We start from the raw sequence: 18,914 nt of genomic DNA, 5'->3' as shown, positions 1-18,914 counted from the left end.
GCATAAAGGAGGGCAGCATGCAGTCCTGTCTCCTCCAACAAAGACCTCCCTATCTCCACTGCTTCATAACATCTCCAAAAACAAGTGGACTATTCTGTCCCTTTCTCTCTCTCTCTCTCTCTCTCTCTCTCTCTCTCTCTCTCTCTCTCTCTCTCTCTCTCTCTCTCTCTCTCTCTCTCTCTCTCTCTCCTCCCCTTTTCTCTCCCCCTCTAATTTTGTACCTGTCTCTTGTTCTCCCCTCTCTTAGTTTTCCACTCAGCCTCCACCCCTCCCTTCCCCTTCACTCTTTCTCTGTGATCTCTATTTTCTCCTTTTTTGTCCTCCCTCTCTCCCCGCCCCCTCCCTCTCTTCATCTCCCATTCGCCGGACTCTTCTAGTGAGGTCGTCTCTCCTGTGTCTCTGATACCATTGTGTTCATCCACTTGTCTTTATTACAATGTCTGTTCCTGTTTCTCTCCCCTCCACCCTCCCCTCCACCCTCCTCTCCACCCTCCCCTCCACCCTCCCCTACCACCCTCCCCTCCACTCCACCCTCCACTCCACCCTCCCCTCCACCCTCCACTCCACTCCACCCTCCACCCCACCCTCCACCCCACCCTCCATTCCACCCTCCACTCCACCCTCCCTCCACCCCACCCCCCACCCTCCACCTCCACCCTCCCCTCCACCCTCCCCTCACCCTCCACCCCACCCTCCACTCCACCCTCCACCCACCACCCCACCCTCCATTCCACCCTCCACTCCACCCTCCACCCCACCCTCCACTCCACCCTCCACTCCACCCTCCCCTCCACCCTCCCCTCCACCCTCCCCTCCACCCTCCCCTCCACCGCTCCCTCCATCCTGCTCAGCGCTCTGAGCGTTCCCCTCTTTCTCTGACTCTATTCATATTTTTTTGCTATCACTCTGCTCCTCTCTCTCTCTCTCTGTCTCTCTCTCTCTCCCCCTCTCTCTCTCTCTCTCTCTCTCCTCCTCCCCCTCTCTCTCTCTCTCTCTTTCACTCCTGGATGTCTTCTTCCTCCTCTTCCCCCTTTTCCTCCTCTTCCCCCACTTCCCTTTACAAACCCAGTTGGATCAGACAGGGCTCTGTTCTCTATTTAAAATCGGATCAATTTATGGTAAATACGTTCACACATGGACTTGTGTCCTCTTTTTCCACCACACCACCCTCTTTTTTTTCCACACATTCTTTTCCTCATCCGTTTTCCACACCCTTTTCTTCAACACAAAAGCCCATTGCTCCGGGTTAACCCCGCCACCCCTGCTCTTCTCCTCCCTCGTCCTCTCACTCACACGCTCACTCGCTCTCTTTCGAGCACGTTCACTCTGAAACATTCACTCTGAAACGTTCACTCTGAAACATTCACTCTGAAACGTTCACTCTGAAACGTTCACTCTGAAATGTTCACTCTGAAACGTTCACTCTGAAACATTCACTCTGAAACGTTCACTCTGAAACGTTCACTCTGAAATGTTCACTCTGAAACGTTCACTCTGAAACGTTCACTCTGAAATGTTCACTCTGAAACGTTCACTCTGAAACGTTCACTCTGAAATGGCGGCCGAGGAATAAACAGCTACCGTCCGTCAACAACGGCCGTGCAGTCCAATGCGTGTGTGTGTGACACCCTTGACTCTGCAGTGTACACCCCCACCCCCTCCTCTCTGTCCTTATCTGACCCTAAATACCCCCCCACCACCCCCACTCCCAAGCTACCATCCTCCACCCCTTTCGTTTAACGACCCCCCCCCCCCCCCCCTCCCATTCAACAGCTCAGTGTTGCACGGTGTGTCTGGCCCTAATTGGAGGTGAAAGGCAGCCTTCTGATATACAGTGACGGGAGGCTCATTGAAAAGCAACGTATTGGCTGCGCTCCTGTCTCTGCCAGGGCCTATAGAGATGTAGGGCTCCTGTCTCTGCCAGGGCCTATAGAGATGTAGGGTAGGTTGGGGGGTCTCGGGGGGGCTTTCAGCCTGCTCCCCTCACAAACACAACACTGCCAGCCTCATTGGTCTTCTCCCGTTGATAACAAACAGCTCCATTCAGGCTGCTTTACTCACACCTCTGGTGGCTGCGGACGGTGGAGGGGGGGCTCTGCTCAGTAAGTGGGTGTTTTTTGCTAGGCGGTGCAGGTTGTGTAGGGATGGTCTGGAGAGACACAGACACACACACACACACACACACACACACACAGTGAGAAGCTGCCAGGTCTATGCCCCCCCACTGCTGGTATCCCCTACTGTGCCTCTAGGTGCTGCTCTCCCTTCAGCAGGCACACAGTGTGTGTGTGTGTGTGTGTGTGTGTGTGTGTGTGTGTGTGTTTGCTGTTCCCTCCTCAGCATGCACACAGGGGCGTGCTCTGATCTCCGGCTCTAATCTGGCCCAGGATCAGCCATACTCTCTCTCTCTTTGTTGCTCTCTCTTTCTTTTTCTTCCTGACTATCTGTATCTCTCTTTCTCTTCGGCTGCAACTCTCTCCTTCCTCTTCTCTCTCTCTCCCTCTCTCTCTCTCTCTCTCTCTCTCTCTCTCTCTCTCTCTCTCTCTCTCTCTCTCTCTCTCTCAGGTGTCATTGGATGTGTCTTGCCGTGAAATAGTGGCTGTCAGCGCTTGGCCAGCATAGGTGTATCCAGCTACCCAGTGGACATTGACAGAATGTTTCAGTGAGGTTGTCAGAAGGTTCCAGTGAGGTTGTCAGTGCAGGTTGAGCCAGGACTTGACAGGTCCATACCTGCTGATCTCCTGTAGTTATATTCCGGCACCTCTCCCGTCTCATGTCTTGCCCTACTCTGTTCTCTCTTTACTTTGTTCCTGCCTGCCTACGGTTCCATCTGGTCTTTCTCTGTGTCCTCCTGTTCTTGTGCCTGCCCTCCGTTTTCTCTTATGCATGTGAAGTGAACAACAAGAATTCATCCTCAGGAGAGTCCTCCTCATTCAATTCTGTTTTATAGATTTTCCAAACAATCATTCAGACCAAATGGATTTTCTATCCTCTGCTTGCCTGTCCCCTAATGTCTTTACTAAGCTTTCCGCAGAAAATCTTTACTCTTATTGTACATGCTATGTACAACATAGCTGAGAGACCTACCAAGGGCAGAAGGGGAAGCACTTAATTGCAGTGGATGGATTCCATGGATGGTTTAGTTTCTAATTACAGAGAAAAAACCTAGACAGAAAATACTCAAGTGTTCTACATTGTTTCGCCAGACTAAGAATAACCTTGTGAGATGTGTGGGAAGGAGTGTGTGTGTGTGTGTGTGGGGGGGGGGGGGGAGGGGGTGTTTGTGTGTGCCTGTGTATGACAGAGAGAGAGAGAGAGAGAGAGAGAGAGAGAGAGAGAGAGAGAGAGAGAGAGAGAGGGAGAGAGAGGGAGGGAGAGAGATAGAGAGGGAGAGAGAGAGAGAGAGGGGAGAGAGAGAGAGAGAGAGAGAGAGAGAGAGAGAGAGAGATGAGAGAGAGAGAGAGAGAGAGAGAGATGGTATCCTGGTGAGAGAAGACGAGGAACAGAGGTGAGTTTCTCAGACATCAGCAGAGATCCTGTACCCACAGGCAAGCATGTCACTGGAGGAAAGGCCTGTGTACCACAGGGCCAAAACATCAGAGAGAGAGTGGGGGGGGTATAGTCGAGTAGAGACAGAGATAGTTGCGGGAGAGAGGAAAGTAGAGTAAGACATGGAGAGAGTGTAAAGAGAGGAAAGTAGCGAGAGACAGAAGCGCAGGCAAAATTGTGTGAGGGGAGAAGTCTTTTTAGCAGAAGGTGACAGCGAAAAGTGGAAACAGAGAGAAAATAAGAACAGGGAGATGAGGGAGGGTACAGTCTGAGTGGGAAGGAAGAAAGCCCTCCAAAATGGCGCAGAAAATTTGAGATCGAAGAACAAATAAGAAGAGAAATGAGAGAGCATCAAGAGCAGGACAAAGCACTCTGCCTGCACACAAGCACACACACACACACACACACACACACACACACACACACACACACACACACACACACACACACACACTCACACACACACACACACACACACTGTTACGGTCTCCTCCCTCCACTGCTGTCTTGTTCTGATTGTGTTGCAGGATGGCAGTGGGGAGAGGAGGCCTGATTGGCTGATGTAGCACACCTGTGCCTATTTAGGTTGTGCGTTGGGGATCAGTCTCTCTCTCTCTCTCTCCATACAGGTTATCCTTTTTTTTACTCCTTTGTTAGTGGCAACGTTTTGTTCCTTTGTTTACACCTTACAACATTCCACATTACAGATCACTCACCCACACCCTACACAACTGATGAACTGACTATCACATCCCATTTCTCCATTACTTATATTCTTTAGTTATTAATAAAAGAATAATTTACCTTTACCCTCGACTTGTCTCCCTATTTTGTCACTTTCTCTGAGCCGGGTTAGTGACAAAACACACACACACACACACACACACACACACACACACACACACACACACACACACACACACACACACCTTTTCCAATCCCAATGGCAATCTGTATGGCCTTTGGCCTGATCCATAGGGTGTAATCTAATCTAGGTAGAGCCTGTTGTGTGGAGCCCAGCTCTGCTCCTGTGCATCTCATCAGAGCTCACACACACACACACACACACACACACACACACTACTTCTCTCCTCATACAAATCTGCCTGTACCCTCCACGGTTTCACCACTCACAGGATCCCTAAGATAATGCATCCTATACGCTACACTACCTTGCTCTCTATAGAGTCCTATCTCTACCTTCTGTCATCTCTTGGTCAGGATAGGAGCACCGCTGTGGCCAACCATACTCCTCATCATACAACGGGCTGATGGGCATGGCAGAAGCCCCAGCAATCTATCGCCAAAGAAATATTGAAAGCATTGTTTTCTTGTCACAATTTACTGATTTACTGTGTAACCATTGTATAAAAGCAATAATGCCCTCTGAGGTCGTGACTTATCATCAATATTGTCACTTGTTAGGGGGTTTGTCAGCACTCTGCCACACGTCGTGACTAACAACTCCCCTACCCGTGACAATATTGACGAAAAATCACGGCCTCTCGGGCATTAGGGCTTAATTAAAGTACACTGCTTTATAGCCTCCATTCACAACATCCTTGTGAGGGAAGGTGGGTGAATGAGTAAAAGGCTTTAGTGCTGCCGAGTTTCTATAGAAATGAACTGTACTGTACTGTATACAGTATGAACTGTACTCTACTGTATACAGTATGTGGCCTATTACAGCAGGTTAGGTAACATGGTGATTGTGGGACTTATGTACTTAGGTTAAGGTTGAGGATATGTTCCAAGTACGGTATCTCTGTTTGTTTATACTACAGTATATATTAGAGTAACCAGGCTGTTGTATTGTGCTGCATTAAGACTAGCACAGCCATGGGTGGGGTCATTTGACCAAGTGAGTAAAAAAAAAAGTATATCTTTGCACTCGATCAAATTTCAGGACCCTCCTTACATGACTTTTCCTAGATATGTGCGTTCTACTACCCAGTATCCTTACATTTTTAAAAATCACATCAGGATAAGCTAGTATGAAGCTATTTTGCAGTTTTTCTGTGTAAAAGGCAGGCTAATTTACAGGACGGCCAACTAGTGATATTTGTGTGTAAGTAGCAGCTTCCCGTTGTAAAGACTATGGTCATTTGACCCGTGAGGCGGCTCTAATTGTAGGTACAATAGGCATGGCTGTTCTAGTGTTAAATGGAGTTGGTATGTCAGGCTTTGTATGGTATGGTATAGCATGTACTGTAGATACAACGGAGAATACCAGAAATGCTATTTATTGTTGGATGAATGAGATATCATGTCAAAACATAATTCATTCTGTATATCAACATGTCATTATAACAGCAGTATAAATAGGTATATTAACAGGTATACAACATCCCAGTAGAATAATGAGATGGCTGAGACACACACACACACACACACACACACACACACACACACACACACACACACACCACACCTCACCACAGAGCCACAACAGCTAAATAACCTCCTCCTCTCAACTGACCCAGAGAGAGAGAGAGAGAAATACAATGAGAGAGAGAGAGAAATACAATGAGAGAGAGAGAGAGAGAGAGAGAGAGAGAGAGAGAGAGAGAGATGGAGGTAGTCATTAATAATGACCTTCTGTGGGGTTTTCAAAAAGTTGTACCTATTTTCTTGTGCTTGAGTATACTTTCTTGCTTCATTTCCCTTCATTCAAAGAAGAAAATATGTCTCCTCTGTGTGTTTTAAGAGTCCATAAGGCAGAATCCTGACAGGAACTAAACTGGACTATTGTAGCACAACATTCCTCTTGGGTGATAAATAGCTCCATTCATTGTGAGGAGCAACATGACTATAGCAACAATAACCCAGCTAGTCTAACATGACTATAGCAACAATAACCCAGCTAGTCTAACATGACTATAGCAACAATAACCCAGCTAGTCTAACATGACTATAGCAACAATAACCCAGCTAGTCTAACATGACTATAGCAACAATAACCCAGCTAGTCTAACATGACCATAGCAACAATAACCCAGCTAGTCTAACATGACTATAGCAACAATAACCCAGCTAGTCTAACATGACTATAGCAACAATAACCCAGCTAGTCTAACATGACTATAGCAACAATAACCCAGCTAGTCTAACATGACTATAGCAACAATAACCCAGCTAGTCTAACATGACTATAGCAACAATAACCCAGCTAGTCTAACATGACTATAGCAACAATAACCCAGCTAGTCTAAGCACCAACTAATGGGATGGTCATAAGCAACTGGAGGCTTCGTAGGAAACCGATTGATCAATAGTTGTAGAAGTTAATAGAAGTTAGTATAAAGAGGTTAGAAAATATATTAAACACTGTATGAATTATCAATAGTGATATTTAACCATGTTGGATTCATTACGTGATCTTTATATGAACAAGAGCCAGGAGTTGTTCCTGACCATGTGACCTGATCTGAAAAGACTCTGGGCCAAACAGATGTATAGTAGATAAGCCAATACTAGCTGGGCTCTGAGTTTTCCTTGGATGGATCACAACTCCTGGCCCTGTTTATGCAGGTATGAACAAGCACCATAAGCCTATTTAGATGCAAAGCTCTATTTAGTATTGTCATTTGAGATGAATAGAGATGTGAGATGCTGCCTTGAATGCTTCCTTGTCTCATGAAACTTTCATCAAGGGCATCAGTGGCAGCATCAGTGGCAGCATCTTACATGTCTAGTCATCTCAACATGGAGGGTCTGTATCAATCTATTTGTGACAGAGAAAATGGAACTCCTCCCTCCCCAAGTTTCCCCACCTCTGTCTTCAGAAATACCAAAGAAAATAAATCTGCCATCGTTTTTTAATGAAACAACAGCAAAAAGTAAAAAGGCAAGATTTTAAATCAACTTAACAATGTGCTGCTAAATCTAAAACAGATGTGGTGTGTTTGCATCTATAGTTAAAATCATCCTTACAAACAAGAGAAAGTTGTGGGTTCCCTGTGGCCACAAGTCAAAATTGCAATGGGCTTATTTTTCAGGTTTTCTGCTCGAAATCACATGCCCACAGTGAATATAGAATATCTCCACAATCACAAGGGCCTTCATAATGATCTTGTTATCAAATGAAAGCTAACACCTGTGGGGTGACTGTAGAAGTGCCAGAATCAAAATATAGGTTACTGTGTCAGAGTAAATAGAGCTAGAACATTGTGGAAAAACCTCAAATTCACTCTCCGCCTAAAAAAAAAACAGCTTTTAGAGTGAATATCAGCTTGGAAACCTGACCTTATAGCCCAAATCATCTAGTACTCCAGGGTCTGATGAGTACTTGTGCCGAATTAGATGCTAGTAATGTGAGCCAATGTAACTTTGTACCTGTTTTAGTACAGGTATGTTTAGGCGGACAACCAAATTGTGCCATTTGTGTATTCAGTGTATCAGATGTATCAAGATTGATACAAGTGATTATTGCCTCATCAGCACCCGGGTGCTGATGAGGCACTGTCAGCTCCAAATAGCACCTAGAGCAGTACTGGAACCGGTACAAGGGTGTACCAGGACCACCATCAGGCTGTATTGCTGTCATCTTTACTGTCTCTATTGTGTTGTTGCATCATAACTGTGCTTACGTTTCTCTTTTGGCAGGACCTGTGACCATACTGGATGCAGAACGATGCAAATACAACACAAAATTTATGGACAGTGTGTACGCCGATAATATGCAAGGAATTTTTCCTGGATACATGGTGTACAGGTTTTTGCCCTTGCTTGCTTGCTTTGTGCCGGTGGTCCTGGCCTCCCCTGGGGGACCGCTGGGTACTGGTAAGCAAACTGGCTAGTAGTCGCTCTATTGGTAGAGGGCTGCAAGGGAATTTTTCCTGGCTACATAGTATACAGGTTTTTTTTACTTTTGCCTGCTCGCGGCTCTGTCAGTATTGATTGATTGATTGACTGATTGACTGAACATTTTCATTGTGTGAAGCGCATTGAGTTGCATCTTGTAAGAAATGCGCTATACAAATAAAATTTGATTTGATTTGATTTGATTTCATTGACATATCACTATAGGTATAAATTGCATCCAAATCCAACTGTAGACTCTGTTTCCATCAAGCAGGGCCCTCCTGGGCGGTTTTCTGTGCGCTCCTATTGCGCAATGGCCTCGTTTTTCACACCAGCTCGGGTTACGCAGTGAATTTTCTCCCGAACCCATTGGTCAAAATGGCATGATTGACCACTCATTTGAAGCGTCAGAGCCAATAGGAAAAAATTACTTTCGAGGACCAATGATATGGAAATTCGGGGGTTGAAACCAAGCATGCTTGGTTTTCCTATGTGACGTGGCTGTAAACAAGTGCTTATGACTCGCGAAAAAACCGATATGGATGTTTAGAATGGAATCTAATGAATCATTTGCGATATCGATGAACATTATTGATCAAGGTAAGCTCTTTATATTTGTTATATTAAACATAGACCCGACTTTTCCCCCAAATATGGGGGAGTGGATAGTGTTCCAGTACTAACTAGCTTCCATGATGAAAAAGGCTATCCAGACCATTAAGATCAAATCCCGACATGTCAAGTCAACAGGCAATAATACAAAAAATCATTGATAAGTTTTGATTTGCCTAATTTCTGTAACAAGTTACGATTTGGCAACAAGATACATGGGAAATCAATACATTAATACCATAGCCAATAAAAATATTAACTTAAAACATCACTTTTAAACACTATCGCTCCACAATCCCTGTACATTTTACCTGTAGATTTATCAATTATTATTATTACCATTATATGTTGTAGTATAGTGAACTTGTGTAGCTCCTTTATTCTATTGTACAACAACAATTTATTCTTTAATATTGCCTTTAAATGACTAAATAATGAAATGATGATTATATAATGATTAAAGCACTTTGAGCTGCAACGTTTGCAGGAAAAGTGCTATACAATTAAACATTATTATTATTATTATTATTATTATCTATCTTCTCTTACTGTATCTATTTGAATCAATAAATCAGGCAAACCATTAAGCCTTGACATGGAATAGAGCTACAATTGTGTAAGAGTCTCAATACCTTTTAGCTGCATACAACTGTGGTAGAATGTGATAATGGTTGAGTGGGAGCAGGGCTGGTGCCAGAACATACTCAGGAGGGGTGTCAGTCATTTTTGACAAATGATAAGACAATATCCATAACTCCTCTAGAACATGTATGCAACCGATCACCACAAGCTTTAAGGCCTATGAACGTAGACATAACCAGTGGATTGTAGAGTAAAGCATACATACATCCATATTCCATTACAGAGGCATTCAACTGTGGGCAGACAGCCGTGGTAGGGTAAAGGTCATGCATCATTACTGAGAGAGAACAGTTTTGAGTTTAGCCTAGTTAATTTAGATTTCTGATGAGCATATGTTAAGCTACATCAGTAATTCGGTATAGAAACTGGGGACCTAGACTCCACGGACCTATGCACCTATAGCACATAGTTGAGAGACCTCTCTGAGGCACAGCTGTGTGTAACATTCTACCTGACCCATCTGCCTCCCCTCAATGTTCTCCACAATAAGGTATTAGTCTGTGGTTTACAATGGTTATTTGTGAAATGATGCTATAGTCCTGTCGAGCGGCTTGCCAATACGTCGACAACAATAAGGCAATATTGAGGCAAAATGTCCAGAAAAGTAGCCCTAACCCTAACCCAACCATATCTAACCATATCCAACCAACATACTTTCCTACTCCCACCATCTCTATCGTTATTTTCTTTGCTGCTCCTTCACTCCCCGGATGTCCCGCGTTTTTACTTGATATTGGGAGCAAACGGTGTGGAGCTATTTAAGAAGAAAGGATATTTATCTGAATCTCATCTTAGGCTTTTACACCAACAACCCACATTTCTTCAACTATGATGAAACCTAGTTTCCTTTATGAAAAACTGACATGATGATTGAGACTATTCTTATGATTTCATTCTTAACATTAGAGGCCAGAAAATAACTTATTGTGTAGCAAAGCACCTGTGTACATTGCAGAGAGACAGCCAAGACACTCCTGTGAGAAGTTGTTAATCAACAGGGAACTGGTCATACTATGTTTAAAGACATATTTTCTATAAATAATTTAAGAGTTATTCAAAAGTTATGCATTATCAACCTTTGATAATCAACACCACGCGGATTTGCAAATTTACCGCAAAATTCAACCATAGCGCATGTGACAATATGATATGAATATTTGAAATATAAGGTTTTTTGGGGGGTGAGGCACGGTTGGGGAGGCATTGCCGCTGCCCCCCTTCCAGCCGGCCCTGGGTGAGAGGAACAACAACAATGGTAGCTGAATTGTCCTTTCAAGGGCATGTTCTGTTATTCTGTCTCTGCCCTAATCTTTAAGAGCTGAAGAGGTTTTCTAAAATAAATTAAATTCTATTGAGAACCCAAAAGTCAATGTTGTATCGTCGCTATCAACCAACGACTCCAATCAGTCGTTTGGATCATGTTCCTCACAAAAGACTGCTTCAAGATGACTGTAATGGTATTCTGTACAGGCACACACACCAACATATTTGAATGTATATCACAATTCATATCTAATACATGTTTGGCTGTTTATTTGTTTCTATATTATCTCCCAAAAAGACTTCAAAACAAGAAAAAAGGAAAAACATGCAACAAAAATACCTTCATCTCTCGGTCTGTTCATTGTAGATTCATCATGTTTTTTTGTGAGCGGACCTAGGGTTAAGAAAAAAAGGGGGGAAAAAGAGAAAAGAGAAAATTCAAAAAAGATTACTGGCAAAAACGAAAAAAATCAAAAAAAGAAAAGAAGAAAGAGCAAAAAAGACAAATCAGCAAGAGTTCATGTTTCTTATTTAAAAAGAGGACAAAAACAAAACAAAAACGTATCACAGACACAAAGTTATTACAAGAAAGACACAAACTCTCTGCAAGATCAAAGAAACACCCTATTTGATGATGACTCTCCTCTCACCCCACGGGGAAATATACTTGTCATTGTTTACTAGCTCTTCTGCCCTCTGTTCAACCATGTTGGCTTCCTGTGTTCAAGTAGCATTTATCAAACTTTGAGGGGAACACAGGGAATTCAATGAGGAATAGAATAGAGAATGTGGTTTCTGTGGTTAGAAAAACAAGACACTTGTGCGCCCCCCCCTCCCCCCTCCTTAACCCCCCCCCCCCCCCCCTCACTGAAAAAAGGAACAGGGAGAGAGGAGGGTACCTAAGTCCAGGGGTGGGCTTCACAATGCCCCCACCCAAAACATGCTGCTGTGCATAGGGAGTGGGGGCGTCAGTTTCTCTGTGCATAGGGAGTGGGGGCGTCAGTTTCTCGCTGTATTTTGAAGGGTACATAACACCAGGTACGCATGTAAACACGCAGACCTCTCTCTGTACGTGCATGTGACAGGATGACACTTTTATTAGACAGCCATGAGACATGGAACCTGCAATAACAGAGATCATGTTAAACATATTATGTTAAAACACAGTAATAGGACACAGGTGTGCAGTGTGTGTGCGCGTGTGTGTGTGTGTATGCCTGCGCTTGTGTGACTTGGTGGTAAATCCCAGAGCAATTCCCCAAGCGAGTAAATAATTACAGTACAGTCTCACAACAATAGTGTGTCAGTTTGACATGACATGTTAAGCGTGATGTTAATTGCTCAGAGTGTGTGGGTAAAAGGTGGAATTAATTTAATCCACATCTGCCCACTGGCTATTCTTAGCAGAGGAGAGGGAGAGGAAGATAAAAAAGAGCGAGGGATGATGGCAGATTCTCACCTCACCTCTCTCCCCTATCGGTGTAAGTTTTCTGAACTAATCTTGTAAAATGAAAAACAGCAATCAGGGAAGAGGCTGTGTGCTAACAGAAAGTGCCATCTGGTGTTGGGAGGAGTTGCGATCGGCTGGTGGCTGCCAATGGAAAGACTCCATCGCCAATCCACCTGCCAATCACACCCTGCTCTGATAGGCCAACAACCAGGAAGTCACATGTGGACGTGTGTCTCTGTGGACCAATTAAGGCTAGTGTACAGGAGCTAGCATCCATGGCAGGTTAAAAAGTGACCATAAAGTGTGTAAGGTTATAGGGTAAAGGCCTGGGAGAGAAAACCTACGTTGCATCCTGTTTCTTCACCTTTCTCCTGAAGCATGACCTTGTGCACTTTCCAACACAGATTTAAATGGGAATGGAGTAATAATAATAATAATAATAATAATAATAATAATAACTTATTAATAATATCTCACAAACCCGCTTTACAGATTTTACAGAAAGACGGTCAGACAGAAAACACAGATAGCGACAAAACTAAACTCGGGGCCAAAGGCGAACAGATGTGTTTTGTGGGCTGATTTGAAGGTGTCCAGGGTAGGGGGAATTGCGGATCACTGTGGGGAGAAAGTTCCAGAGGGTGGGAGCTGCTACACTGAAGGCTCTGTCCCTGAAGGTCCGTAGATTGGTGCGGGGGGTGGAAAGCAGACCCATGTCTGAGGACCACAGGTTCCAGGATGGGTTATGTTGGCAGAGAAGGTCAGTTAGGTACTGGGGGGCGCAGGCATGGTACGTGATGCGGGACTGATGCGGGACCAGAATCCAGTGGAGGTGAATGAGGGTGGGGGTGATGTGCTGCCAGGGCTTGGTGTGGGTGAGAACCCTGGCAGCTGAGTTCTGCACATACTGGAGCCTGTCCAGGGCTTTGCTGGGTACCCCGAACAGGACTCCATTGCAGTAGTCCAGACGGGAGGTGACGAAGGCGTGGACGAGGGTTTCGGCCACGGAGTCAGAGAGGGATGATCGGAGTCTAGCAATGTTTTTGAGGTGGAGGAAGGCAGATTTGGTGACGGATTTGATGACTGGAAGGAGAGGGTGGAGTCAAGGATGACTCCCAGGTTGCGGACTTCGGGAGATGGGGAGATGGAGCAGCCGTCAACCTAAAGGATGAAGTCACCAACCTTCCGGAGCAGCGCCTTGGGTGCCACAACCATGAGCTCTGTTTTCTTGCTGTTGAGTTTGAGAAGGTTTAATGTCATCCAGAGTGGCGTAAGTATCCATGCTCAAGTCCTCTCCTACATTTGTTTACTGTAAATCCATGTAGGAAAGTATACAAGTGCGTCTGTCAGGAGAAGGGTGACGAAACGATAAGTCAGAACCAGTCCATTGGACTTGAACCCTCATGTGCATTGGTTCTGGTTTGGCATAGTGTTTCTACGGCTGAGGAGGTCTCAGCACGGCAGACGAGGCGGGACAAGGCTGACTTATATAACACTGAGAATACCCTCTAACACCAATAATGAAATAATCCAACCATTCACATTTGAGAAACTATTTATGCAGTACAATTAGAAAACCTGCAACGTAACTCTTTATGACGATGGTTGGATACAGCTGTGAAAATCAAGATATCCCGAAAACACCTTGAAAGCTTGGTCATGTATTTCTGACATATCCTTTATGCCACTGCACCGGAATGGAGGTCTATTTGGAAGTGAAAAGAAAAAGAGAGAAGGTTTGGAGCCCAGCGGGTAAATCACCCTCTGACAACGGAGTCAGCGAAGGCCTTACCTGCTCCACTGTATTTAGGCACCGTTGAAATCACTTAAGACAGGCAATAATGCTGTTCTAAGACAGAACAAGCAGAGAAAGCTCTGCTGCGGCAGGCACACTTTATGGAGTTACAAAAAGACAAAAAGCACAAATGACTGTGACAATAACATGGGAGATGGATCGTTGTTGGGGTGGGCAATATTAGACACCCTGAAAACCACCATGGTCAATAACGTTTACAGTTAAAGTTGCTGAAGAAAAGTGATCCTAGTCCTTTTGGGGATTTGGTTTATAACCCTTCTAGTCTATATAGCATATACCGTACTATATTATACTGTTATTTGTCCTTCTCTCCCCAAATATCTCAGAATATTTTTATTTTTATTTGTTCTGCGGAGGGAGGCAGGTTGGAAGAGTGCAGCCCACTTTGAAGCTGGTTGCATGACCTCTTATTTCAGACTCACTTCCCTTTAACATCAGTAGTGTTACATAGTGTGTGTGTGTGTGTGTGTGTGTGTGTGTGTGTGTGTGGGTGTACGTGCGTGTGTGCAAGGGTGTGTCTGTGTGTATCCATGCCTGTCTGTACAATATACTGTGTGTCTGTGAATAAATGTGTGTGTCTGTCTGAGTCTATGTAATCTATGTTTTTCTCTGTGTTCTGTATCGTATTCCTCTATGTGTGTGTGTGTGTGTGTGTGTGTGTGTGTGTGTGTGTGTGTGTGTGAGTGTGAACAGGACTGTGTAAGTAAGAGTAAGTAGGTGGAGAGCATCTAATTGTGCAGATGTGTGAGGCTGCGCAGGTTGATGTATGAGTGAAAGAGAGTGTGTTGACAGCCTGTAAGTGAACCAAAAGGATGAATTATGTGTGGTACTGTAGCTTAGAGAGCTGGGAGTGTGTGTGTGTGTGTGTGTGTGTGTATGTGTGTGTGTGTGTGTGTGTGTGTGTGAGTCTGATCTCTCAGCTGTGAGAGCAGCGTTTGTGAGAGGCAGGTCAATGTTGTTATTGGATGAGTCAGATATGATGCTTCTCTCTGAGCCCCTGTCCCTCCCCCCTCCTTCCTCCCTTATCCTCCCTGCAATCAAAGCATGAGTGGGCCACCCACTCATTCCACGGCGCAAGCCTTGGTCAGCAGATGGCCCCAGTGTGTGTGTGTGTGTGTGTGTGTGTGTGTGTGTGTGTGTATGTTTACTGTATATTACTGTCCGGGTTTGTGTGTGCGTCAGCACTGTCTGTGGTGCTGTGTATATTCCGAATAGCCGAAAAAAATTGTCTATGAAAACCCTCTATGTGATTCATCTGGAGGGACAGGTGGTGGTCAATCTGGTGCTTAATAACACTCTTTTGGTTTCTCTTTAAACATCTGTTGAAGCCATTTCAATAATGTGGTTAGATCACGAAAACCCTGTTCTCTCTCTCTCTCTCTCTCTCTCTCTCTCTCTCTCTCTCTCTCTCTCTCTCTCTTTCTCTTTCTCTCTCTCCCTCCCTCTCTCCTATCTCTTCAGTCTGTCTCCTGAGCCTTTTGTCTTAGCTTCAACAGAGCCTGAGAATTATTGATTGACCGCTTGTAGAGAGAGAACAGGAGAGAGATAGAGAGAGAGAGAGGGAGGGGGTGGAGAGAGAGATAGGGAGAGAGAGAGAGAGAGATAGGGAGAGACAGAGAGAGAGAGAGAGAGAGAGTGGTGAGGGACTGGTGAGAGATGGAGAGTGTGATACAGTTGAAGGCAATGTGCATGTGTAAAGGAAGGCATTGGGTGTAATAGAGAGGAAACAAGGCGTTGAGATACGTGGAGAGATTTCTGTCTGAACAGACGGAAGGAGACACAGCTGGGTCGTGTTATACAGAGATAGTTTGTTTAATGTAAAGAGTTCTACAAGGTGGTGAAAAAGCAGTGTGAGATGGAGAAAGAAATTAGTGGTTGCAACAAAAAGAATAAGTGTGAAAAATACCGATATTTATAACAATACGAATGAGAGGTGTGAAAAGGGGGTGTTATTGGAGTGGAAACCATGGAGGAGAGGAGGAGGAGAGGATAGAGGGAGAGGGTGTTTGAACAGCGATAGAGAGCGCGGCAGGGAGCCAGATGGAATGACATTTACAGAACGGTGACGATGGAGAAGGCATGAAGGTTAAAGCCATTTTCTCCCCATGCAGACCCAGCTAGTTTGGCTGCCAGTGCATCTGTCTCTGTCATGTGTGCGTTTATGTGTGTGTATGTGTGGGTGCGTGCGTATGTGTGTGTATGTGGGTGCAGACGTGCGTATGTGGCTGTATGTGTGTGTGTGTGTGTGTGTGTGTGTGTGTGTGTGTGTGTGTGTGTTCGTGCGTGCATTTGTGTGTGTGTGTGTGTATGTGTGTGTGTGTGTGCATGTGTTCGTGCGTGCATGTGGGTATGTGTGTGTTCATGCGTGCATTTGTGTGTGTGTGTGTGTGTGTGTGTGTGTGTGTGTGTGTGTGTGTGTGTGTGTGCGTGCGTGCGTGCTGATGTTTGGCCCTGGGTGTTCTCAGTCTCTGTAGCATGATCCCCATGCTTCTCCCTGACAGATGAAGGACTAATCTGGATGGTTTAGTGGATAATCTAGCCCGTTTTGAGGGACAATATTTCTCCCTCGTCTTTGGGAGACGACATCCTAATCCCATTAACATCTCTCAGAATGTGTCTTCTAATCAGATAGATTAGGCCTGCGCTGCACCCAGCTCCAACCACTCAGACAGTCACAGTGTTTGATGTGTCTGTTGGTTTTTCTGGGCAAACATTTTTGAAGGGCATTTGTTTCTCCACCTTCTCCTCAATCCCAAGGTTGTTTCAGGGGAAGTGGGGAAGAGGAAGAGGAAGAGGAAGAGGGGAAGAGGAAGAGGAAGAGGCGACACTACAACGGTCTGTCATTTAACTGCCTCCATCTCTCCAGTCTGTTTTCCTCTCTCCATCGCTCTCTCCATCTCTCTCCATCTCTCTCCATCTCTCTCCATCTCTGTCCATCTCCTCATTATCGTCTAGCCAGCCTTATAAGGGCGCATCCTTGCCTGGGGGGGGGCTCTGCACCAGGACAGTGTGTTTCAGACTGCCTCTATATGAAATATCCTCTCTAATGCTGTCTGAGTCCGCTGGGCTGGGAACACATGGAGAACCAAGCTGTCTGAGTCCGCTGGGCTGGGAACACATGGAGAACCAAGCTGTCTGAGTCCGCTGGGCTGGGAACACATGGAGAACCAAGCTGTCTGAGTCCGCTGGGCTGGGAACACATGGAGAACCAAGCTGTCTGAGTCCGCTGGGCTGGGAACACATGGAGAACCAAGCTGTCTGAGTCCGCTGGGCTGGGAACACATGGAGAACCAAGCTGTCTGAGTCCGCTGGGCTGGGAACACATGGAGAACCAAGCTGTCTGAGTCCGCTGGGCTGGGAACACATGGAGAACCAAGCTGTCTGAGTCCGCTGGGCTGGGAACACATGGAGAACCAAGCTGTCTGAGTCCGCTGGGCTGGGAACACATGGAGAACCAAGCTGTCTGAGTCCGCTGGGCTGGGAACACATGGAGAACCAAGCTGTCTGAGTCCGCTGGGCTGGGAACACATGGAGAACCAAGCCAACTGCAAAAAGCTTTGGTCCCGGGCCGGTAGTTATCATAGCCTCTCACAAGGACCAAACAGAACAAGTGCTCCAAAAGTCCCATAGTGAAGCAGAAGCATGGTTTCTTTACACATACAGTATGAATAAAAGCAAGTTATCAAGAGTCTTTAGAACCGAAAGGTTCATTCAAAGTTCAATCATTGAACCATTGAATCATTGAGTATTTAGGACTCCAGAGGTGTCTGAACTCACATGTTGGGATAGGGGGTCCTCTTTGACAAACAGTTGACAACGCAGAGTTTCTTATACCGGTTGGATAGGCATCATTTGTGTCACTTTCCCATCGACAGGAAGGTCTTTTAACTATCTGGAGAAATGAAAATAATCTTTGCTCTTTTTGGCAACAGGGAAAATGCAGCAGGACTATTTGGGTCTAGCACAGACAACCATTACTAGAGTATTACTTCAACATTCATTCATTACTGCACCACAGCACATCATCTGAAGATTTTATTGATTTCTGCACACACTCAAACTCAACATGAAATTACCCGCAAACAATCTACCTTCATGCATATCGGTGTAACATAACCCCTTATTAACTGTAGTGAAAAAAACATGAATCAGGGTATTATTATAGCCTCCTTTTTTTTATTGTGATACTATAATATACTAAAATAAACATAAAAGTAACCATTATTTATGCTCAAGTTGAACAAAAGGTGTCATCAATAAGGCATTATTATGTTCATTTTCTTGTGTTAGAATCTTAATTTAGAGAAACACGCCTGCATTGGATAACCAACACTCAGACCAAACCTGTTATATGGGAACAAAAAGTCTCTAGCGGCTCAAAATATGTCATAAAATCGAGAATAAATGGTGAGTGTGAGCAAAACTAAAGTTTTGTTAGTCATAACAGCACTTTTAGCTCATTTCATATGAGTCATTCTGAGTGATGCAGAATTATTTGTGTGTGAGAGAGTGTGTGTGTGTGTGTGTGTGTGTGTGTGTGTGTGTGTGCGTGCGTGCGTGCGTGCGTGCGCGTGTGTGTGTGTGTGTGTGTGTGTGCGTGCGTGCGTGCGTGCGTGCGCGTGTGTGTGTGTGTGTGTGTGTGTGCGTGTTGCAGTGGGGCTCTGAGAGGCGTGTGTGGCTTGGTACGGTTCAGCAGGCCAACCCACTCCTCCATTGATTAACATCCCACAGTCATTAATTCCCTGCCCTCAACAGTAGCGGCTACAGTACAACTTTGTG

General features: G+C 45.1%; 1 protein-coding gene across 8 annotated transcripts in view; it reads right to left on the bottom strand.

Moving 5' to 3' along the window:
• Positions 1–18,914, bottom strand: part of nlgn2a (neuroligin 2a) — a gene marked incomplete at both ends in the record, with an annotated part of 150,007 nt that overhangs the window by 121,709 nt on the left and 9,384 nt on the right. The window contains one exon of one of the 8 annotated variants that reach the window (XM_080547505.1): positions 11,210–11,263. The exons of the other annotated variants lie outside the window; for them this stretch is intronic. Coding sequence (XP_080403631.1) covers positions 11,210–11,263 — 54 coding nt within the window. The remainder of the gene's footprint in view (positions 1–11,209; positions 11,264–18,914) is intronic. 8 annotated transcript variants of the gene reach the window in all.

Source organism: Nansenia antarctica, assembly GCF_963989245.1.
Source record: "Nansenia antarctica genome assembly, chromosome: 17".
Classification (NCBI taxonomy): domain Eukaryota; kingdom Metazoa; phylum Chordata; class Actinopteri; order Argentiniformes; family Microstomatidae; genus Nansenia; species Nansenia antarctica.
The sequence above is the reverse complement of the archived record's forward strand: the minus strand, read 5'-3'. Positions and strand labels throughout refer to the sequence as shown.